Source organism: Anomaloglossus baeobatrachus, chromosome 9, assembly GCF_048569485.1.
Source record: "Anomaloglossus baeobatrachus isolate aAnoBae1 chromosome 9, aAnoBae1.hap1, whole genome shotgun sequence".
NCBI classification, from domain to species: domain Eukaryota; kingdom Metazoa; phylum Chordata; class Amphibia; order Anura; family Aromobatidae; genus Anomaloglossus; species Anomaloglossus baeobatrachus.
The window spans coordinates 37,560,078-37,583,354 of record NC_134361.1 but is presented as its reverse complement, the minus strand read 5'-3'; the positions used below and the strand labels follow the sequence as shown (position 1 = coordinate 37,583,354).

The following is a 23,277-nucleotide window of genomic DNA, read 5'->3' as shown; positions in this document are numbered from 1 at the left end:
GTGGAGCCAGTCCAGTCCACTAGTTGACCAGGTGGGAGGGGCAGACTGTGGACAGTCAGAACACAGAGAAAGACAGAGTGAGTGGAAGTAAGCACACGTACTAACTAGGAGTGAACAGTAACCTGGTGCCCAGGAGTTTAGTTGCCGGTGGAGTACAGTGCAGTACTCCCAGAACTACGCACCAACGGGGTACAGGACCCCAGGTCAGGCAGAAGCTCCAGGCAGGCCTGATAACACCTGCACAGTGAGGAGACCATCAAGGACCTCACTGACCTTGAAGTTTGGGACTCAGTAGCAAAGGGAAACCGGGGACAGGACCAGAGACTCCAACTCCACAGGGATCACGCTACCGTCATACGGACTGCAGTGGAAAACCATCAGAAGGGAATCCCCAGCTGCTCTATGCCACGGGGACCCACCAACCAGAGACAGGTGCAGGGGAAGAAGGCACCAGATTACTAAACCGGCACTGGGACTAAGGGAACCTGCAGGTGAAACCAGCCGGCCTCAGGTGACCAGTTACCATCAAGCAGTGAGTAAAGAACCAGTTGCATGAATTCTCTTGTGTGGACTACCTTCTTCCGACACCCGTCACATCACCTACCCTCTGGGGCCTAGCCGTGCTTGCAGAAGACCTAACATCCAGGCTGCCATTAACACCAGCCCCAGTAGTGAACATTGTGCAGCCGCGGCTCCATCTACATAGCCGCAACATTGCATGTGGAGTCACGTGTGAACATTATTATAATCCCCTGTAAATATACCCCTTTTTCAAAAAGCACCCAGGGAACGGGATCGGGCAACGGCCACCAAATTGACATTCCCGAGTTATACACCGCCCAGGACCGAGTATCCCATAACCCTGGGCAACACACAAGCACTCATAGGCTTCTTCAGGAAGGAACTTCGTAGCTGCAATAGAAACAACACCACAGCTATGCAGCAACGATCACCTTCAACATGGTCACCTTAGGTATGAGCTATAACCAGCATAGGGAGGAGTAAGTTGCATATATTTATAGCAGAAGGGAGTGGCTGCAGCTGAGGTTACAACTACCTGTTAGATCACTGTAGGATAGAAATGGACCTTAAATCCTTCAGCAGCAGATGGAACAAAATAAGCTCCAACTCAGGGTAAGTAGCGAGAGGGCACTAAAGAGGATCTGCTATTCACAATGTGGGGTGACCTTCTGATCCCAGATCCTCCCGAGATCACATCAGGCCATGACACACTTGTGACATTATGTCAACGAAAAATTAGAACGTTATCCCTTTCTGAATGTGATGATGCAAAAATAACCTTTCGACGAAAAATGTTTTTTAACATTCAAAAGTAGTGAAATGAAAATCAATGAATAAAAAGTTGGTAAAGAATTATAAAAACTTAAAAATTCTTAAAAAAATATATATATAACTCAACCCACCCTCCCATAAAAAAGGTCTTAAAGAAATGTCTTTAGGGGCTTAAATATTAAAACTAAAAATTCTATATGACTGTTTTTTAACTGTAAACCCTTCCTGATACCAGCCAAACAACTAAATCATGTTTGTGCTTGTCGTGGAGCAGATATTCATCACCCACGGAATATGTAATGTTTCATTTCCATTTTACCATCCAAACAATCTCAGCATTAGTCATTTTCTTACACGTGAGATGGGGCGATAACCAGTGGGAGGGAATAAATACATTAAGGTGTATACTGTATACCGTGGGAGAACACACACTGGTGGGATCGAAGACCAGAAGGACATGTCCACCTTCTTACTTTTGCTCCTTGGCATCTGCCAGGCTCAGGCCTCCAGCTTGGTAAGTTCTATTGGAAATTTCAATATCTTTCTATATATCATGTGTTAAATTTCTCTTCACTCTTTCATATAATGAAAAAAAATACTTAAAAAGAAGTTTATTTTTTTATTGACCATATGAGGATATGAAATCTCATTTATTTTTCAATTCACTAGTGGTAAATAGGCGGATTTCTTTAAAATAGTCTCCTCTATCCACAAACTATTAAGTGTTGCTGTGTCTGATATGTTTCATCCTCCTCAGGGGTTCACATATTTACAGCCTCTATATAGTTAGCAATATATGTTTTACCTACATACAGTGGGGAAAATAGGTATTTGCTACTCTGGTACTTTTACAAGTTTTCTCACCTACAAAGAATGGAGAGGTCTGTAATTTTTATCGTAGGTAACTTCAACTGTGACAGACAGAATAAAAAAAATCAAGAAAATCACATTGTATGATTTTTAAATACCGTATATACTCGAGCATAAGCCGAGTTTTTCAGCCCATTTTGTTCTGCTGAAAACACCCCTCTTGGCTCATACTCGAGTGAAGCTCAAACAACAAGTTATTCTCACCTATCCTCCGTTCTCGCAGTGTCCTCAGCTACTTCTAGCAGACCAGAGGCCCATAGACCCCTCTGTGATCGCATCCGATGCACAGTGCTGCTATCTGCTATCATGGCTTTACTGCAGTCAAATGCTTTATGGCGGCCGTGCCGCAAAGCATTCGACTGCAGTAAAGTGCTGACAGCAGCAGCGGCCCTGTGTATTGAACACGATCATGGAGGGGTCTATGTGCCTGTGGTCGACAAGAAGGACCCCTTCATGATCACGTCTGGTGCACGGAGCCGCCGCTGCTGTCAGCACTTTGCGGCTGGAAAGCTTTCAACTGCAGTAAAGCCATGATGACAGCCTGCAGCAGTGGCTCCGTGCATTGAACGAGATCACTGAGGGGTTTATGGGCCTGCGGTCTTGAATAAGCAGCTGGGGACACTGCGGGAACGGAGTTCAGGTGAGAATAATTTTTATTGTGTGTAAATAACGGCATAATAGGAGACAAAAAGGGGACTGGAATGAGGACATTACTAAAGGATGAGCACATTACTAGAGGGCACATTACTAAACAATGGCCACATTACTAGAGGGCACATTACTAAAATATGGGCACATTATTAGAGGGCCCAAGTAAGGGGCACAAGGATGGGCACATTACTACAAGGGGGGACAAGGATGGGCACATTACTAGAGGGCACATTATTGAATGACGGACACATTACTGGAGGGCCCAAGGAAAGAGAACAAGGATGGGCACATTGCTACATGGGGGGACAAGGATGAGGCACATTACATTTTACTGGGATCTATTTTTATTTTTGAAATTTTTCCAGTAGCTGCTGCATTTCCCACCCTAGGCTTATACTTGAATCAATACGGTTTTCCCAGTTTTTTTTGTAAAATAGGGGCCTCGGCATATACTCGAGTATATACGATAACTAATTTGAATTTTATTGCATGAAATAAGTATTTGATCACCAACCAACCAGCAAGACTTTTGGCTCTCACAAACCTGCTATTTTTTCTTTAAGAAATTCTCTGCACTCTGGACTCATTACCTGTATTAATTGTCCCTGTTTTAAATTATAACCAGACCCTTGTCCATACACTCAATCAACCACACTCCATTCTCTCCACCATGGCTAAGACCAAAGTGCTGTCTAAGGACACCAGGGACAAAATTGTGGGCCTACACAAGGCTGAGATGGGCTACAGGACAATAGGCAAGTAGCTTGGTGAGCAACAACTGTTGGCGCAATTATTAGGAAGTGGAAGAAACACAAGATGACTGTAAATCTTACTCGGTCTGGGGCTCCATGCAAGATCTCGCATTGTGGGGTAAGGATGATTCTGAGAAAGGCCAGGAATCAGCTCAGAACTACATGGGAGGACCTGGTCTATGACCTGAAGAGAGCTGGGACTACAGTCAAAAAGATTACTGTTAGTAAGACACTATGCCGTCATGGATTAAAATCCTTCAGGGCACACAAGGTCCCCCTGCTCACACCAGCACATGTCCAGGCCACTTTGAAGTTCAATAATGACCATCTGGATGATCCAGAGGAGGCATGAGAGAAGGTCATTTGGTCAAATGAGACCAAAATAGAACTTTTTGATATCAACTCCACTCGCCGTGTTTGGAGGAAAAACAAGGATGAGTACAAACTCAAAAACACCCTCCAAACTGTGAAGCATGGGGGTGGAAACATATTTTGAGGATGCTTTTCTGCAAAGGGGACAGTACAACTGTGCCATATTGAAGGGAGAATGGATGGCATCATGTATCTCGAGATTTTCGCCAACAACCTACTTCCCTCAGTAAGAGCATTTAAGATGGGTCATGATGGGTCTTCCAGTATGACAATGACCCAAAGTATACAGCCAGGGCAACTAAGGAGTGGCTCCATAAGAAGAATTTTAAGGTCCTGGAGTGGGCTGGCAAGTCTCTAAATCTGAACCCAATAGAAAATCTTTGGAGGAAGCTGAAACTCAATGTTGTCCAGTGACAGGTGGGAAAACTTGCAAAATCAGTAATGTATCAAATACTTATTTTCCTCACTGTATAGTGTTCGCAGTCTTACAAACAAAGTTACTTTGGAAAAGTATGCAAACTATCTTTCCTCCAGAAGCAGAAAAAACTCTCTCTGTGGAACCATCCATGGGTAGTTACCTTGTAAACCAGTGTCCAACCTCCTAGGGTGAATTCAGAAATTATAGATTTTGAGGGCTAACTTTTCACCCATCCCTTTGAATTGGGCATGGGGTAATTAAATCATACGAAGAGAGCAATCACTGGAGAAGGACATCATGGTCTGAAAAATAGAAGGAATCAAGGCAAAGAGGAAGACCAGCAACCCAATAGCTTGATAGTATCAGAAATATGTCAGAGAAGACCCTAGTTGTCCTATCTAGGCTTGAACAAGATTAATCTTCCTACAGTGTTCGTCAATCAAGTTGCCATGGCTCGAGATCAAGCTGAAGGCCATTAGAAGAAAGGTGAATTCTTGGACTATTTTTGTAAATTATCTGCCCTTATAGCAGCTGGAGACACTTATGTATATTAGCCAAACCAGAAACAAACATCTATAGACAGAACTGTTTCAGATTTATTGCATCTCAAAATTACAGGCTAGGGAGTTTGCTGGCTGGGTGAGATCCTTTTGAAGGAGCTCTTGGAGGGCTTGGTCCCAATGGAAAATCCCATAGCTTTCAAAATATCAGGTCTCGTTAGGACTTTTAGTGCCACCCAATTCTCCAGGTTATTGGTTATGGGTCATTGATGCCACCACAACCTGTCCCCTCCTTATTCAGTAGCTCTTGTGCTTGTGACTTTGTCTTGTTGCTATGTCCTTTATAGATTCTTAGTTGTTTATTTTATCTTTATTTTATAATATGAATGTTGTATTACCTGACACATGTGATGCCCTGGCAAAACCAGATAGTCACAGAAAGAGTTAATTCTCCTTGGCAGCTACACTATCCCCACACAGATGTACACCAGCTAATCAGGCCCTACTCGCCCCCTCCCCAGGAAAAAGGGAGGGGCCGAGAGGCGCTAAGGAAGTGGAGAGAGGAGTTAAGTTCCAGTTTGTGCTGTAGTCAGTGAAGCGCTGACAGGGGAAGCTTGGAGCTCCCTGGAGAAGGTGGTAGTCAGGGTTGGAGTCCTGGACTAACGGACTAGGTGGCAGTGAGGGCCACAGGTGATGGAGATCCGGTTGTGGGGATCCTGAGGCGACCAGAACAGCTGGACAGGGTTGTAGCCCGCCGGTGCCGAGAGTGGGGACTCGGTCCGGAGGCCGTTCGAGCAGACTCGTCCAGACACGAGGGAGACAGACAGAGAGAGTGGAAGGAAGGGCCCTTTCTGTACATCTGGGTGTGGGACCCGAAGACACCCGCCAAAGGTGACCGGCCATTTGGCAAGTTGGTTGACAAAACAGACTGTGTGTTTACTAACCCTTCACATCAGCACAGCCTCATCCAGCACCACAAATACCAACTGTAAGTTCCTATTTCCTGCCTCCTAAAGACTGCTCCCTGCAACCTCTCACATTACCCTGGGCCCCGGGACTACACTCCCCTACCCGTGGAGGGGATCCCATCTTGCTGCCCCCTGCTCCATCAGCCCCAGGCGCCCCATCAACAGGCAGCGGCGGTGCCACCATCCCATCACCGCTACCCACGGGTGGCGTCACAGACAATCTCCCCTGTAAATATCCCCTTTTCACTCGCGGGCGACGGACGGCTGCGCGAGCCCCGGATCCAGCTGCCACTCGAGCCACAGCCACTGCCCGGATCCGAGTGCCTCGAGCGGCCCCCCGGTTGTGATCTGTCCCCCGCCCGCAACAACACAGATGTTTCTTCTTAAAGTATTCTTGTCCTGTCTCAACAGATTCACGACACGACGGGGTCTCAGGATGAGCTGGGCGTCTGTCATTGCTCTGTTCTCCTCTCAGATTCTACCTTCCCTGCAGATCGTTTCGAGATGTTGGAGATATCCAACCAAAACTTGACTGTCACTGTTGAAGAGCAAATCATGAAGGTAAATAATTTGTAATGACCCATAATAGCGTGATGCCCATCATATCTGGTTTGAGACAATAGTGTCTGTTGATACTCCGCATAGGAGGCGCATAGGTGTTTGATTTTATCCAGAAACATCCAGGTTATTGTTTATTGACTTTGAATTCTGTCTACATATGAAATTAAAACTTCAAATACTTTTGGGATTCCCTTTCTTTAAGGCCCTAAAACCGACCTCCCAACTCCACAACCCAATGGATGATGTTGGGGGAGAGGAGGGTCCAGTCACTGGATTCCCTATAGACTGATGGTGAGGAGCTGGTAGGGCCGGCGTGCCTTCCTGCCTTCTGTCAGAGCCTATAGATAAAGATCTAAGGGAGAAAAGTCTTCATCTGTGGTACAATACAACAAGATATGTCCTGAGCGTTACTATAACTATATCTACTCAGTACTACATGTACTAAGCCTGCGCTACTCTTACTTTACTATACTTTACATGTACTAAGCCTGCGCTACTCTTACTTTACTATACTTTACATGTACTAAGCCTGCGCTACTCTTACTTTACTATACTTTACATGTACTAAGCCTGCGCTACTCTTACTTTACTATACTTTACATGTACTAAGCCTGCGCTACTCTTACTTTACTATACTTTACATGTACTTTGTTTTTTTCTAGTACTACATGTATTGAAATGCATTTTACCTGTACTACTTGTACTGTACTGCTTTCTGTCTGTACTACAGGTACTGTACTGCTCCCCACCTGTACTACATGTACTGTACTGCTCCCCACCTGTACTACATGTACTGTACTGCTCCCCACCTGTACTACATGTACTGTACTGCTCCTCACCTGTACTACATGTACTGTACTGCTCCTCACCTGTACTACATGTACTGTACTGCTCCCCACCTGTACTACATGTACTGTACTGCTCCCCACCTGTACTACATGTACTGTACTGCTCCTCACCTGTACTACATGTACTGTACTGCTCCTCACCTGTACTACATGTACTGTACTGCTCCCCACCTGTACTACATGTACTGTACTGCTCCCCACCTGTACTACATGTACTGTACTGCTCCCCACCTGTACTACATGTACTGTACTGCTCCCCACCTGTACTACATGTACTGTACTGCTCCCCACCTGTACTACATGTACTGTACTGCTCCCCACCTGTACTACATGTACTGTACTGCTCCCCACCTGTACTACATGTACTGTACTGCTCCCCACCTGTACTACATGTAGTGTACTGCTCCCCACCTGTACTACATGTACTGTACTGCTCCCCACCTGTACTACATGTACTATGCTGCTCCCCACCTGTACTACATGTACTGTACTGCTCCCCACCTGTACTACATGTACTGTACTGCTCCCCACCTGTATTACATGTACTGTACTGCTCCCCACCTGTACTACATGTACTGTACTGCTCCCCACCTGTACTACATGTACTGTACTGCTCCCCACCTGTACTACATGTACTGTACTGCTCCCCACCTGTACTACATGTACTGTACTGCTCCCCACCTGTATTACATGTACTGTACTGCTCCCCACCTGTACTACATGTACTGTACTGCTCCCCACCTGTACTACATGTACTGTACTGCTCCCCACCTGTACTGCATGTACTGTACTGCTCCCCACCTGTATTACATGTACTGTACTGCTCCCCACCTGTACTACATGTACTGTACTGCTCCCCACCTGTACTACATGTACTGTACTGCTCCCCACCTGTATTACATGTACTGTACTGCTCCCCACCTGTATTACATGTACTGTACTGCTCCCCACCTGTATTACATGTACTGTACTGCTCCCCACCTGTACTACATGTACTGTACTGCTCCCCACCTGTACTACATGTACTGTACTGCTCCCCACCTGTACTGCATGTACTGTACTGCTCCCCACCTGTATTACATGTACTGTACTGCTCCCCACCTGTATTACATGTACTGTACTGCTCCCCACCTGTATTACATGTACTGTACTGCTCCCCACCTGTACTGCATGTACTGTACTGCTCCCCACCTGTATTACATGTACTGTACTGCTCCCTACCTGTACTACATGTACTGTACTGCTCCCCACCTGTACTACATGTACTGTACTGCTCCCCACCTGTATTACATGTACTGTACTGCTCCCCACCTGTATTACATGTACTGTACTGCTCCCCACCTGTATTACATGTACTGTACTGCTCCCCACCTGTACTACATGTACTGTACTGCTCCCCACCTGTACTGCATGTACTGTACTGCTCCCCACCTGTACCACATGTAGTGTACTGCTCCCCACCTGTATTACATGTACTGTACTGCTCCCCACCTGTACTACATGTACTGTACTGCTCCCCACCTGTACTACATGTACTGTACTGCTCCCCACCTGTACTGCATGTACTGTACTGCTCCCCACCTGTATTACATGTACTGTACTGCTCCCCACCTGTATTACATGTACTGTACTGCTCCCCACCTGTACTACATGTACTGTACTGCTCCCCACCTGTACTACATGTACTGTACTGCTCCCCACCTGTATTACATGTACTGTACTGCTCCCCACCTGTACTACATGTACTGTACTGCTCCCCACCTGTAATACATGTACTGTACTGCTCCCCACCTGTATTACATGTACTGTACTGCTCCCCACCTGTACTACATGTACTGTACTGCTCCCTACCTGTACTGCATGTAGTGTACTGCTCCCCACCTGTACTACATGTACTGTACTGCTCCCCACCTGTATTACATGTACTGTACTGCTCCCCACCTGTACTACATGTACTGTACTGCTCCCCACCTGTATTACAGGTACTGTACTGCTCCCCACCTGTATTACATGTACTGTACTGCTCCCCACCTGTACGATATATACTGTACTGCTCCCCACCTGTACTACATGTACTGTACTGCTCCCCACCTGTACTACATGTACTGTACTGCTCCCCACCTGTACTACATGTACTGTACTGCTCCCCACCTCTACTACATGTGCTGTTGTGCTCCCTACTTGTACTACATGTGCTGTACTGCTCCCCACCTGTACTGCATGTTCTGTACTACGTACTCCCCACCTGTACTACATTTACTGTACTGCTCCCCACCTGTACCACATGTAGTGTACTGCTCCCCACCTGTACTACATGTACTGTACTGCTCCCCACCTGTACTACATGTACTGTACTGCTCCCCACCTGTACTACATGTACTGTACTGCTCCCCACCTGTACTACATGTACTGTACTGCTCCCCACCTGTACTACATGTACTGTACTGCTCCCCACCTGTATTACATGTACTGTACTGCTCCCCACCTGTATTACATGTACTGTACTGCTCCCCACCTGTACTACATGTACTGTACTGCTCCCCACCTGTATTACATGTACTGTACTGCTCCCAACCTGTATTACATGTACTGTACTGCTCCCCACCTGTACTACATGTACTGTACTGCTCCCCACCTGTACTACATTTACTGTACTGCTCCCCACCTGTACCACATGTAGTGTACTGCTCCCCACCTGTACTACATGTACTGTACTGCTCCCCACTTGTATTACATGTACTGTACTGCTCCCTACCTGTACTACATGTAGTGTACTGCTCCCCACCTGTACTACATTTACTGTACTGCTCCCCACCTGTACTGCATGTAGTGTGCTGCTACCCACCTGTATTACATGTACTGTACTGCTCCCCACCTGTACTGCATGTACTGTACTGCTCCCCACCTGTATTACATGTACTGTACTGCTCCCCACCTGTATTACATGTACTGTACTGCTCCCCACCTGTACTACATGTACTGTACTGCTCCCCACCTGTACTACATGTACTGTACTGCTCCCCACCTGTACTACATGTACTGTACTGCTCCCCACCTGTACTGCATGTTCTGTACTATGTACTCCCCACCTGTACTACATTTACTGTACTGCTCCCCACCTGTACCACATGTAGTGTACTGCTCCCCACCTGTATTACATGTACTGTACTGCTCCCCACCTGTATTACATGTACTGTACTGCTCCCCACCTGTACTACATGTACTGTACTGCTCCCCACCTGTACTGCATGTAGTGTACTGCTCCCCACCTGTATTACATGTACTGTACTGCTCCCCACCTGTATTACATGTACTGTACTGCTCCCCACCTGTATTACATGTACTGTACTGCTCCCTACCTGTACTACATGTACTGTTATGCTCTCAACCTGTACCACATGTGCTGTTCTTCTCCCCACCAATACCACATGTGCTAAACCTCTATCTGTGATACATCTACTATACTGCTATGTAAGTGTACTACATGCTCTGTACTACATTTTTTTTGTACAATATGTACCTCTCTTTTTTATTGTAACTTGTAGGAGCACTGTATATAATTACTATTTGTTAAAACATATATATTTTTTTCTGATCTGCTATTTTTGCAACCTTTCACCTATAATTGTTCGTCCCGTGTTTCAAATGTTTAGTCTACATTTGGCTAAAACTAACCAAATTTACGATAATCTCATAGATCCACCACTATGAGACTACGCTGGATAGTTTCACCGGGCAACTGCTCAACCTGACACGACGTGTGGAGGTGATGGAGATGGGAGGTCTCTCGTACACTAAGTTGGACTTTGAGTTGGTGAATTTGGAGATTAGAGAAATGGAGGCTCTGATATTGCAAGTGAAAAATTCAATGAATGACACTGATGTGCTGGTGGAAGCTCTGCACATGGAGGTAAGAAAAAGCTAGTTAAATAGATAGATAGATGGATAGATAGTAGTGCTTAGCGAATATACTCAGCATCAGGCTCTGCTGCGATTGTAAGCCGAGTGTCCTTATACTGTGAGACGATCCTGCGATCGGATCACAGCTGCGGAGGAGAGGGAGGGATTAATCTTCCTATCTCCTCCATTATCACCTGATGCGTATATTGCATTGCACTCCAGTGTCATCCAAGTGCAATGCGATGTTTCACTCGCACGCATAGACTTGTATGGGTGCGAGTGAATACGGATCGGTTTAAACCCGCAGCATGCTGTGACTATTTTCTTGGTCCGATTAGGGCTGAGAAAAAAATCGCTCAAGGGAACAGGCCCATAGAGTAACATTGGTCCAAGTGGATTGTGATTTTTTTATTGCATTCCATTCGTTCCGTTTTACTCACCGTGTGTCCTAGCCCTTATTCGTTACTCGTAACAATATTAAGGTAGTCAGGATATTTGTTAATTGTTGAATATATTGGTATTCCCCTCATTAGTTTCCAGTCCCCTCCCCACATGATCGCAGGATGATTTTCCGCCATGTAACATGCTGGGATTGCCTGCCAATCACAGTCATGCCATAGCCATCTTTACTACTGGCATTACTGTGACTGGGAGGCGCAGTGAGAAAATAAAAAATTACGTGCAGTCCCCCGTCTATTTGTGAGACTTACAGGGTTGGTAATGGGGATCGCATAGATACCTCTGCATTACCAACCAAGGGCTTGAATGCAGCTATGATTTTTTGACAAATCACAGCTGACATGAACCCCATATGTTAGCCTGATTTGCTACTGCACTAGGTCAATCGGGATGAGCCAGGTAAAGTGCCACAATTGGCGCATCTAATGGATATGCCAATTAAGGGCCGGCTGCGGGCTGCTATTTTTAGACTGGGGAAGGCCCAATAACCATGGACCTTCCCAGCATGAGAATACCTGTCCTCAGCTGTCTGCTTTATCTGCGCTGGTTATCAAAACTGGGCAGGTGTCACAAAAGCTACAGGGAAGTACCAAGCGAATGGCGAAAGGGAAGGGAAAGGAAACCCTGTGTTTAGGGAAGGGGGAGATGGTGACCCCTGACCAAGCCTACCGCTGGCCCCTGGCTTCCCTCACCACCCTGGATAGGTTCCACACCTATGCACTGAGCAGAATACCTGACCCTAGGCTGACACTAGAGCTGGACCCTAGGTAGGGAATGGGTGGGATGAGGGCTTAGTCAACCCCACTAAGCACTAATGTAGACACAGGGAGAACACACAGGGGGAAAGCCCATCAACAACTTATCTCCAGATGACTCAGGGAGAAGTACAGGAAAGAAAAACAATGTTTCTTCAGATGAGTGGTAGCCGACTGCTTGCATCCAGAGCTTGTATAAGATAAAACTATCACCAGCACAGGTCCAGGGGGACTGAGGGTATTTAAGCACACAAAGGGAAATACTGATGATTAACAGCTGATAGGTGAGGAACTCCGCAGGGTTCTAAATGGAAAGGGATTAACCCCAAGCAGAGAATGTCAGGGAGCAGTTTGAGCAGCCACTGTGACCTTCTACAGCTCTACACCTCAGGACTGTCTGTCAAGCGTGACACACCTGTGACAGCAGAAACCCACAACATTTTTTATGTATTTATAATAATTAAAAAAAATGTTGTGGGGAGCCTTTACTTTTGATAACCAGCTAAGGTAAAGCACACAGCTGGTGGCTGCAGCCCACAGCTGTCTACTTTACCTGTGCTGGTTATCACAAGTAGGCAGGGCACTGCTCGTCAAAGTGGTGTAATACTCTGACAACATTGATCCCAGAAGTGACCTGTGTTTCAGAAATTCATTCAGGCATCTTCCCCATACTGTTCCCATTCAATTTCAGCACTTTTCCATCCATTTAAGCATTTTTACTGCCCCGCCAGACATCCTGGGAGGGTTATTCGAGTTTCCTATTGACTTTCATTAGATTCTATTCCAGATGTATAATCCGAACCCAAATATTTCACTATTCGCCCATCACTAGATAGATAGAGAGATAGAAAGATAGATAGATGGAGGGATAGATAGATGGAAGGATAGATAGATAGATAGATAGATAGATAGATAGATAGATAGAGGGATAGATAGATAGATAGATAGATAGATGGAGGGATAGATAGATGGAGGGATAGATAGATGGAAGGATAGATAGATAGATAGATAGATAGATAGATAGATAGATAGATAGATAGATAGATAGATAGATAGATAGATAGAGGGATAGATAGATAGATAGATAGAGGATAGATAGAGGCATAGATAGATAGATAGATAGATAGAGGGATAGATAGAGGGATAGATAGATAGATAGATAGATAGATAGAGGGATAGATAGAGGGATAGATAGATAGATAGAGGGATAGATAGATAGATAGATAGATAGATGATAGATAGATAGAGGGATAGATAGATGGATAGATAGATGGATAGAGAGAGGGATAGATAAATGGATAGAGAGATGGATAGATAGAGGGATAGATAGATGCATAGATAGATGGATAGAGGGATAGATAGATAGATAGATAGATAGATAGGTAGGTAGATAGATGATAGATAGATAGATAGGTAGAGAGATGGATAGATAGATAGATAGATAGATAGATGGATAGACAGACAGACAGACAGACAGATAGATAGACGGATAGATAGACGGATAGATAGATGGATAGATAGATGGATAGATGGATAGATAGAGAGATAAATAGAGAGATGGATAGAGAGATAGATGGATGGATAGATAGATTTTACAGCTATTAACCAAATAAATAATTAAATGAAAAAAAATAATGTGGGTTCCCCCCATTTTTTATGTCAACTATTGCTTTACACCCATCAACTATTTTGTCTGTACTAAAGATCCGCAACATTTCCATCATGGTGCGTCAGCTGGAGGTCTATGATAAGAACAATGTTTTGGTAATCCGAAGAGAAATTGCAGCCCTGAGGAAACGACTTGAAGACTATGAAAACCACAAGACACAACCCATGGTTTACCCTCCAGGTCCACATATAGAAAATGGTATGTAAAAGCAGTGGTTGCATATTGATATTTTATGACTAACTGAAAACTATCGTGAGGACCAGCCTCTTCACATTTATGAAGTACGATTTTCGGGGCATTGTAATAATGTCTTGTCTCCCTTATCATGTACTGTGTAGTGCCAAAATAATACTCTGATGTAGTATATTTTACCATATACTGCCGAAATATCACTGTCCAGTCAATAGATAAGGCCAAATAGCTGAATTCAGTACAGCCGGCTATAGCCATTAATAAGCAAAAACAGGTTACGCTCTTTGAGGAAGGCTTTCTACAAGGTTTTGGAGGAGTCTGTGGGAATTTTTGGCAATTCATCCATTTGTGAAGTAAGACACTGATGTTGGGGAGAGGCCGAGCTCACAATCTACGGTCTAGTTCTTCCCAAAAGTGTTGGATGGGGCTAAGTTCATGGCTCTGTGCAGCCGGTCAACTCCCCCAACCATGTCTTTATGGACTCGTCTCCTCCAGAGTCCAGTGGTGGTGGCGGCTTTACACAACTCCATCTGACTCTCGTCATTGTGCTTGGTGATGTACGGCTGCTTCAGCTGTTCGGCAATGGAAACCCATAGTGGCTCCTATTACAGGACCACACTCGTATATGTGAGCTCTTCAGAATAAGCCATTTTCGCGGCAATGTCAAGGCCAACGACATGGTGAGGGGCTAGATTTTATTCCTGAATGAAAAATCTAAATTCTATGATAAAAGGAGTCCCAGTAACTTTCTCCATATAGTGTATATCCTGAATTTTTCATCATTTCTTCATTCTGTGAGCTATATTTGTAATTTTTATTTTTATTTTTTTTCCTAAAATCAGCTCTACAAGGGGCATAGACTAGTTGCTATGATATCTCCCATATACAGCAGACATAGAGAAGAGAGCAGCTCCTGCTCTTCTACCACTGTGTATTACACACTACGAAACAGTGGTAGCATGAACATAATACAGGTGTAACGCAAGTCACTACTTATGGATAGTACAGACGGAAGCACAGTCAGGTCACAATCTGAGGGCAGAATTCTAGGAGGGCACGTAATAGATTCAGGCAGAAAAACTGAGACGTAGTCAGGTAACAGTCCGAGGTCAAAAGCCAGGAGGTCACAACAGGAACAGGTAGCTGGATGAGAGGAGTCAAACAACGGTCCAGGGTCAAAAAACAAAGATCAGAACACTAGCAGAAACAGAGGCCAACAGCACAACTGAACCAGAATGTACGACTGGCAAGGTTCTGAGGGAGCATGCTCAGTAAAGAAGCAGAGCAATTACCATGAAGATGGAAAACGTGAGTAATCAGCACCTCCCAGCTCAGTATGAAATCCTGTGCTGTCAGTCAACCTGATAGCTTAGTACGTCAGGAAAACATAGCAGAGCATCTCCTAATGTGCAAGATGCTATGCACAGAAGAATAGTGTCACTGCCAGCTCAGTAGTCCATGAAAGCGCAGCAGAGCATCTCCTAGTGTGCAAGATGCTCTGTACAGAGGAATCGTGATACTGCCAGCTCACTAGTCCAGGAAAGCTAGCAAAGCATCTCCTAATGTGCAAGATGCTATGCACAGAAGAATAGTGTCACTGCCAGCACAGTAGTCCAGGAAAGCGCAGCAGACCATTTCCTAGTGTGCAAGATGCTCTGTACAGAGGAATCGTGACACTGAAAGCTCACTAGTCCAGGAAAGCGTAGCAGAGCATCTCCTAATGTGCAAGATTTTCTGTACAGAGGAATCGTGACACTGCCATCTCAATAGTCCAGGAAAGCGTAGCAGAACATCTCCTAGTGAGCAAGATGCTCTGCACAGAGGAATTGTGTCACTGCCAGCTCAGTAGTCCAGGAAAGCGTAGCAGAGCATCTCCTAGTGTGCAAGATGCTCTGCACAGAGGAATCGTGACACTGCCAGCTCAGTAGTCCAGGAAAGCATAGCAGAGCATCTCCTAGTGTGCAAGATGCTCTGTACAGAGGAATTGTGTCACTGCCAGCTCAGTAGTCCAGGAAAGCATAGCAGAGCATCTCCTAGTGTGCAAGATGCTCTGTACAGAGGAATTGTGTCACTGCCAGCTCAGTAGTCCAGGAAAGCGTAGCAGAGCATCTCCTAGTGTGCAAGTTGCTCTGTACAGAGGAAGCGTGTCACTGCCAGCTCGCTAGTACAGGAAAGTGTAGCAGAGCATCTCCTAATATGCAAGATGCTCTGTGCAGAGGAATCATGTCAGTGCCGGCTCAGTAGTCCAGGAAAGCGCAGCAGAGCATCTCCCAATGTGCAAGATGCTCTGTACAGAGGACGCGTGACAACAGGAAGACTAAGCAGTGTGGCTGTGAATCTAGCAATGGAATGAGACAGTTTACTTACAGCAGTGTCAGTGTGTAACTATTCATCTCACTTTCTCTCTCCAGCTGCTCTCTCTTCTTCCTTCTTTCCCCTTTTTATAGACTTCTATGGTGGCAGCTGTAACCTGATCTCTCAGTGAGCAGATAATCCCACTGATTTCTACCTTTATAAAGAGGAACTTTATAAGTGAACTGAAAGTGAATAATCAGCGCTGCAGATGGGAAAATGAGAGATGACTGATAACTGGAAAAAAAATATGCATTTTTCCATAGAAAGATATAGTACAAAAAAAATGTATCACTGCTAATAATACTGATATATGCAAATCAAAAAGGTCCGTGGAGCCTCTGTTAGGAGTCTCAACATGGAAAATAGCCAGATATCCCTTCGGGAAGGACCTAGCCAAGGAGTGGCTCTTTTTGTTAGGAGACCACCACAACCACCATATTAAGTGGCCCTTTTAGACAATAGCCAATTTCTGATGAGCTTAAAGATATGACAAGGGAAATACCAAGGCCAGGTATCCATCCACAGACAGCTGTTTTGGGGTATTGCCCCTCATCAGTGTGGAGTAGGAGTCTTGAATGTTGATTTATGGAAAGTTTGACTCTTTAAAGCCAGTGTCACCCTTTAAAGTTTAATGATGAAACTTGTGCAATACAGATGGGACTTTCCCTAAGGTTGACATGATTCTAGGTACTTTATATTGAGAAATCCCTTCGTTGGAAATTTGGTCCGGAGCCTCTGTTTCAGACTTCACCAAACTTGAGAGAAAAATATCACTGTATGCAGCCCAACTTTTTCCTTGAAGATGACGGCAAGGCTTACCAGACTTTATAATAAGCTAATAGTGTTTGTCGCATGCATTGGTTTCCATTGTATAATCGATTTGTTTTTGCAATGGGAAAATAGGCCCTGAAGAACCTGTGATCTGATTTATGCTATACAAAATCATGGACGGTATAAATCAGAGCTTGGTGGCACAATTGTAGCCCGATATATTTTTCTATGAAACGCTCAAAAAATATATACAGTAGAGGTCTAAGTGATTGACAGGTCTGTCCCATAGTAACAGACCTGTCTATCCCTTTGATCGGTGCTGTGAATAGTCGGCCAGGGTGGAGTCTCTTCTCTGCCTCAGGGTTGAGTCTCTGTTGATCCCCAACCGTGGCATTTCAGAAAAAATTTACCTTACAGCACTGGCGAACAGAGACAGAAGAGGACCTCTGTGCAACAACAGTAATTGGGCCCTTTGCAGTCATAATACACAATTATATCTACGTTGGGCCCTTGTGCGGTTGCACAGGTTGCACCAATGATATGTCCGCCCCTACATTACAGATCTGCTCGGGGATCATAAGTAGAGATGAGCAGTTCCATAGAGGCTCAGTTCACCGGTAGCCAAGGAGCCGAGCCTCCACTGACTGGAACTTGACCTGAACCCTGGAGTAAGTAACTGATTGGCAGTTGGAGTCTCCACTCACAAACAGCCAACCATAAGCAGATCACGTCCGGGGGAGGGTGGGTGCATTTTTTCAAACAGTTTTTTGGTTGCACACTACATGTAATCATGGCGATATTATCCCCAGTGCGAGCCATTCAAACACTGAAAGCGGCTCACACAGGGCTGAGCACCGAACGTACCTGAGGACAGCGTTGTTCGCGTTAGTGAAGTTCATACGTAAAGCATCCGATCCCCGAACGCGAACCTTGATTTTTTTTAAGTTGGTCTTCGGTTCGAAAATTGAACCTCAAGTTCGCGCTAATCTCTAATCATAAGCAGAGAAGAGACTAGTCCCTGGAAATACCTGGTTACAATTGGGCGACCAGGCTCCGATTCATCCAACCCATGGTTTGGGCAGAATGAATCAGGTTACACATTCTTTACATAACTTGATGGAGGAGCCAATGCTGTTTCTTGGCCAAGAAGAGTTCTTATCCAAGAGAACTTTCTAATTCCTTGAGTTGGTTTCATTCCCATTTATGCTCTTCAATTACCTTGCTCAACTTTGTTATAGGAACAGAAAAATAAAATTGTTGGGGACACTGATCCATCGCATGACAGATACCAATGGTACCCAACATGTAAACTAAATATGTCAAGAAATATTATGGAATCTACAATGGATCCTCCAAAACAAAAGTGATTAGTTGATTAATATAACTCCCGTTGAGTCTCTTCTATCTTTTCAATGACATTTGACTTTTTATTGTGCAGGTGCCTATCATCATGGATACATTCTGAGCATCAGTAAACCAGTTGTAGTACAATTGAACTATCTGGGATTCGGCTACAGATATGGAGGATGGGGAAGAGATTCGCTAGTGGGAGCTGATCAGAACGCTCTCTGGGTGGCTCCTCTCAATACAGATGGAAGGCTAATGAATATGTTTCGCATGTACGACACATATGATGATCTACAGATCTATAACCAGACCATTGACAGGGTCTTTAATTATGGAGATTATGGACAAGGTGGTGGAATGATTATGTATAATGGAAGCATGTACTATAATTGCTACACCAATGGAAACATATGCAAATACAATCCAGACACCAACAGAGTGGAACTCATTGTCAACCTCCCGAATGCTGCGTTCAACAACCGTTTCAGCTATTCGTCTTCACCTTACCAGGACATTGACATGGCCAGTGATCAAGAAGGACTTTGGGCTATCTATTCGACAGAATTAAATGTTGGAAATATTGTGATCAGTAAACTTGACCCCATATCTCTTGAAGTAATACAGACCTGGGCCACCGCTCAGCACAAACCATCAGCCAGCAATGCATTCATGGCGCGTGGTGTCTTGTATGTTACTAGAGCCATCAACACAAAAAAGGAAGACATATTTTATATCTATGATACCAAAACTGAGAAGGAAGGCTGGTTGAGTATTCCCCTAGAGAAACCAAAGGAGACTGTGCAGAGTCTGTCTTACAACCCTAACGATCAAAAGCTCTACATGTACAATGATGGCTACTTAGTCACCTACGACCTTATTTTTCAGCCACTTCAAGAAAATAAATCTAAAACATAACCACATGAGTCCACAACTCCAAAATATATTCCTTCCCAACCATTTAGGTATTTTATATTTTTTTCCCCTTTTGACAATGATGATGTTATTTGGTTAACACATGGCAACCTATAAAGCCACCCTGCAGTGAAAGGTAGGATCATGGTCAATCCTGCCATACCAACGTACAGTACAGACCAAAAGTTTGGACACACCTTCTCATTCAAAGAGTTTTCTTTATTTTGATGACTATGAAAATTGTAGATTCACATTGAAGACATCAAAACTATGAATGAAAACATGTGGAATGAAATACTTAAAAAAGTGTGAAACAACTGAAAATATGTCTTATATTCTAGGTTCTTCAAAGTAGCCACCTTTTGCATTGATTACTGCTTTGCACACTCTTGGCATTCTCTTGATGAGCTTCAAGAGGTAGTCACCGTAAATGGTCTTCCAACAGTCTTGAAGAAGTTCCCAGAGATGCTAAGCACTTGTTGGCCCTATTGCCTTCACTCTGCAGTCCAGCTCACCCCAAACCATCTCGATTGGGTTCAGGTCTAGTGACTGTGGAGGCCAGGTCATCTGGCGTCGCATCCCATCACTCTCCTTCTTAGTCAAATAGCCCTTACACAGCCTGGAGGTGTGTTTGGGGTCATTGTCCTGTTGAAAAATAAATGATGGTCCAACTAAACGCAAACTGGATGGAATAGCATGCCGCTGCAAGATGCTGTGGTAGCCATGCTGGTTTAGTATGCCTTCAATTTTGAATAAATCCCCAATAGTGTCACCAGCAAAGCACCTCCACACCGTCACACCTCCTCCTCCATGTTTCACGGTGGGAACCAAGCATGTAGAGTCCATCCGTTCACCTTTTCTACAAAGACACAGTGGTTGGATCCAAAGATCTCAAATTTTGACTCATCAGACCAAAGCACAGATTTCTACTGGTCTAATGTCCATTCCTTGTGTTCTTTAACCCAAACAAGTCTCTTCTGCTTGTTGCCTGTCATTAGCAGTGGTTTCCTAGCAGCTATTTTACCATGAAGGCCTGCTGCACAAAGTCTCCTCAGAATAGTTGTTCTAGAGATGAGAAGGTGTGTCCAAACTTTTGGTCTGTACTGTATGTCAACTAAATTTCTGGAAATTGGAAACAAGATACAATACTAAATATTTTTCTCCATGGTAACAGACAACAAATAAATCCTGTGTAGTCTGATCCTATAGTCATGCTTCTTCGGTCCTCCCAAGACCTCTTTCTCTCCTCCACATTCGTATGTTCCTCACCCAATCACCTCCAAGACTTTTCCTGAGTATCTCCCATCTCCTGGAATTCTGTGCTCCAACACGTCCCATTATTCACCACATTCCGAACTTTCAAACAGAAAGTGAAATCCCATCTCTTCAAGAAAGTTACATCCTGCAATGACCCCGTTGCCACCTCTCCACCATCGGAGATTCCGTAACCTCCCAACCTACTGCCTCCTCCCCATTATTCCGTAGACCGTCAGTCCGCATGGACTGGGTCCTGCCCCCTCTGTACCAGTCTGTAATTGCCAGTTTTCTCATTATAATTTAGCTTTTTATTTTGTATGTAATCCCCTTTTTCAAAGTAAACCTGAAAAAAATGGTCTGGAACACTTGTTAGTATAAATGCAATGTGTAGGTGCACATTCACACTGTGGCCATTAACAGGCAAAACCTAGGATAAAAACAAATAAGCAACTAAGTAAATAAATAAATAGTAGTAGTACACATAAATAACAAATAATAATAATCAAAATTAAAATGTACTCATGTTTAAACTATCTGGCATCAGGATCTTTATGCTTATCAAAATTTGTGCCAATAAAAGGCTTTATATTCTCATTTCTTTCTATAGATTTGGTTAATCTACCATATTAATAAAGTAAAATTGTAAGCAACAAATGTAGAGTGCTATTATCCATTCATTTAGCATATCTTAGTTTTCTATTTCTCTGCTGTATATGTTGTATATCATTTTGTAAGGTTGCCGTCTATACACCTACATTGTACTGAGCCTTATGCTTTGACTCAGGAGCATAAATTAATGTATTGAATATATTGATCCCATAGTTTTATGGAAGGGACATCCAAATACACACATATTTTAATGATTGAATATGTTTTAAAAAGAAAGAAAAAACTGGTTCATAACAATGATAACCAATATATTTGATTCTTCTATGAAAAATATCGACATCTTTGACATGGAAAAACTGAGTTTTATATATGGCAACAGTTAATATAGTTAATAAATACAAGGGTTTCATTTAGACAGAAATATAAGAAGTATTAACCATGGGATTAAAATACATAATTCCCAATATGGTGATGAAGCATATATCCAAAAAGGATAACTGAAGTGAGCACCAATGTGTATATATATATACAGAGTGCAAGCCAAAAAATACATAATCAGTAAAGATAAAGGCTGCCTTGGCGCGGCATTGGGGCTCGGTTACATTGATCAATGCGATTGCTAAATATCTCTTTTTTCCAAATATTCTAGGCAGGTATGCATATCATTATTCATGTTTTCACTTTCCAGTTAGCAAATTGCATTTTTCAGCATGTTTATAGCATTATACTATTATCAAATTAGTAGATGTGCAGCCTTCATCTTTATTGAAGCATATATCCACACATAAAAATATGTAAAAGGGAGGAAAAAGGTTTACAGAAATGTCTATAAAATGTATACATTTTATTAGGATATATTAAAAAAATGAACATAGAAAGACAGACAATAGTGAGTACCGTAGTCTGGAATTACACTTGGTATATACAAATCCAAAAATAGAGGAAGTAAGTAATCACATATAGAGCATATATATATATATATATATATATATATATATATATATATATATATATATATAATTGCAATTGCACAGGGTTACATTACAGAGGTAAAATATACCAAGCTAGTGCCAAAATACAAAATGTCTAGTGCAAACAGCATCAGGGCCAAGCCACATGCACCAAAAATGTAGCACAGATTTAGTCAGGAATGCAGATGACAATAAAACCCATGTGGGGTTCTCATAAAGTAAGAGTGCTACGTTACTTGAAAAAGCTGTGGTATATAATTGGTGGCGCAAAAGGGGGCCAACGCGCGTTTCGTACTGTTTGCACTAGACACTTTGTATTTGGCACTAGCTTGGTATATTTTATCTCTGTAATATAACCACTATGGAATTGCAAATATATATATATATATATATATATATATATATATATATATATATATATATATATATATATATATATATATATATATTTATATTTATATATGCTCTGTGTGTGATTACTTTATTTTTGTATTTGTATATACCAAGTGTGATTCCAGACTACGGTACTCACACTCCCTATTGTCTGTCTTTCTATGCTCATTTTTTAATATATCCTAATAAAAATAATATATTTTATAGGTATTTCTGTCCACTTTGTCCTGCCTTTGTACGTTGTACTAGGTTTCTGTCTGCAATTTTCATTCCTTCATTCATTTTCAAACCCTCTAATATGCATTTTTGCAGCCTGATCCAATTTGTGATTTTTCTCCTCTGCATTTTTTGCACACTCTACATACAAGTTCCAGACTGAACCATTTATCTGTACGTTCTCCTCTACATCCACACGCAGAGCCTGACCTACAGCTTCTGTCATAGTTCCCCGCAG

General features: G+C 43.4%; 1 protein-coding gene across 1 annotated transcript; it reads left to right on the top strand.

Moving 5' to 3' along the window:
• The first annotated feature begins 1,657 nt into the window (after positions 1–1,657).
• LOC142251052 (olfactomedin-4-like) lies at positions 1,658–21,444 on the top strand. Its single transcript, XM_075323551.1, has 5 exons — positions 1,658–1,807; positions 6,236–6,385; positions 10,931–11,143; positions 14,052–14,214; positions 18,773–21,444. Exons 1-5 carry the CDS (start codon positions 1,751–1,753, stop codon positions 19,594–19,596), a joined length of 1,407 nt encoding a protein of 468 aa, XP_075179666.1. The 5' UTR covers positions 1,658–1,750; the 3' UTR covers positions 19,597–21,444.
• Positions 21,445–23,277: the final 1,833 nt, after the last annotated feature.

Excerpts from the sequence above, each read along its gene's own strand:
- LOC142251052 (XM_075323551.1), top strand. The coding sequence starts at position 1,751 with ATGTCCACCTTCTTACTTTTGCTCCTTGGCATCTGCCAGGCTCAGGCC. Across the intron at positions 6,386-10,930 it reads TTGAAGAGCAAATCATGAAG|ATCCACCACTATGAGACTAC; the intron begins GTAAATAATTTG and ends ATAATCTCATAG. Across the intron at positions 14,215-18,772 it reads AGGTCCACATATAGAAAATG|GTGCCTATCATCATGGATAC; the intron begins GTATGTAAAAGC and ends TTTATTGTGCAG.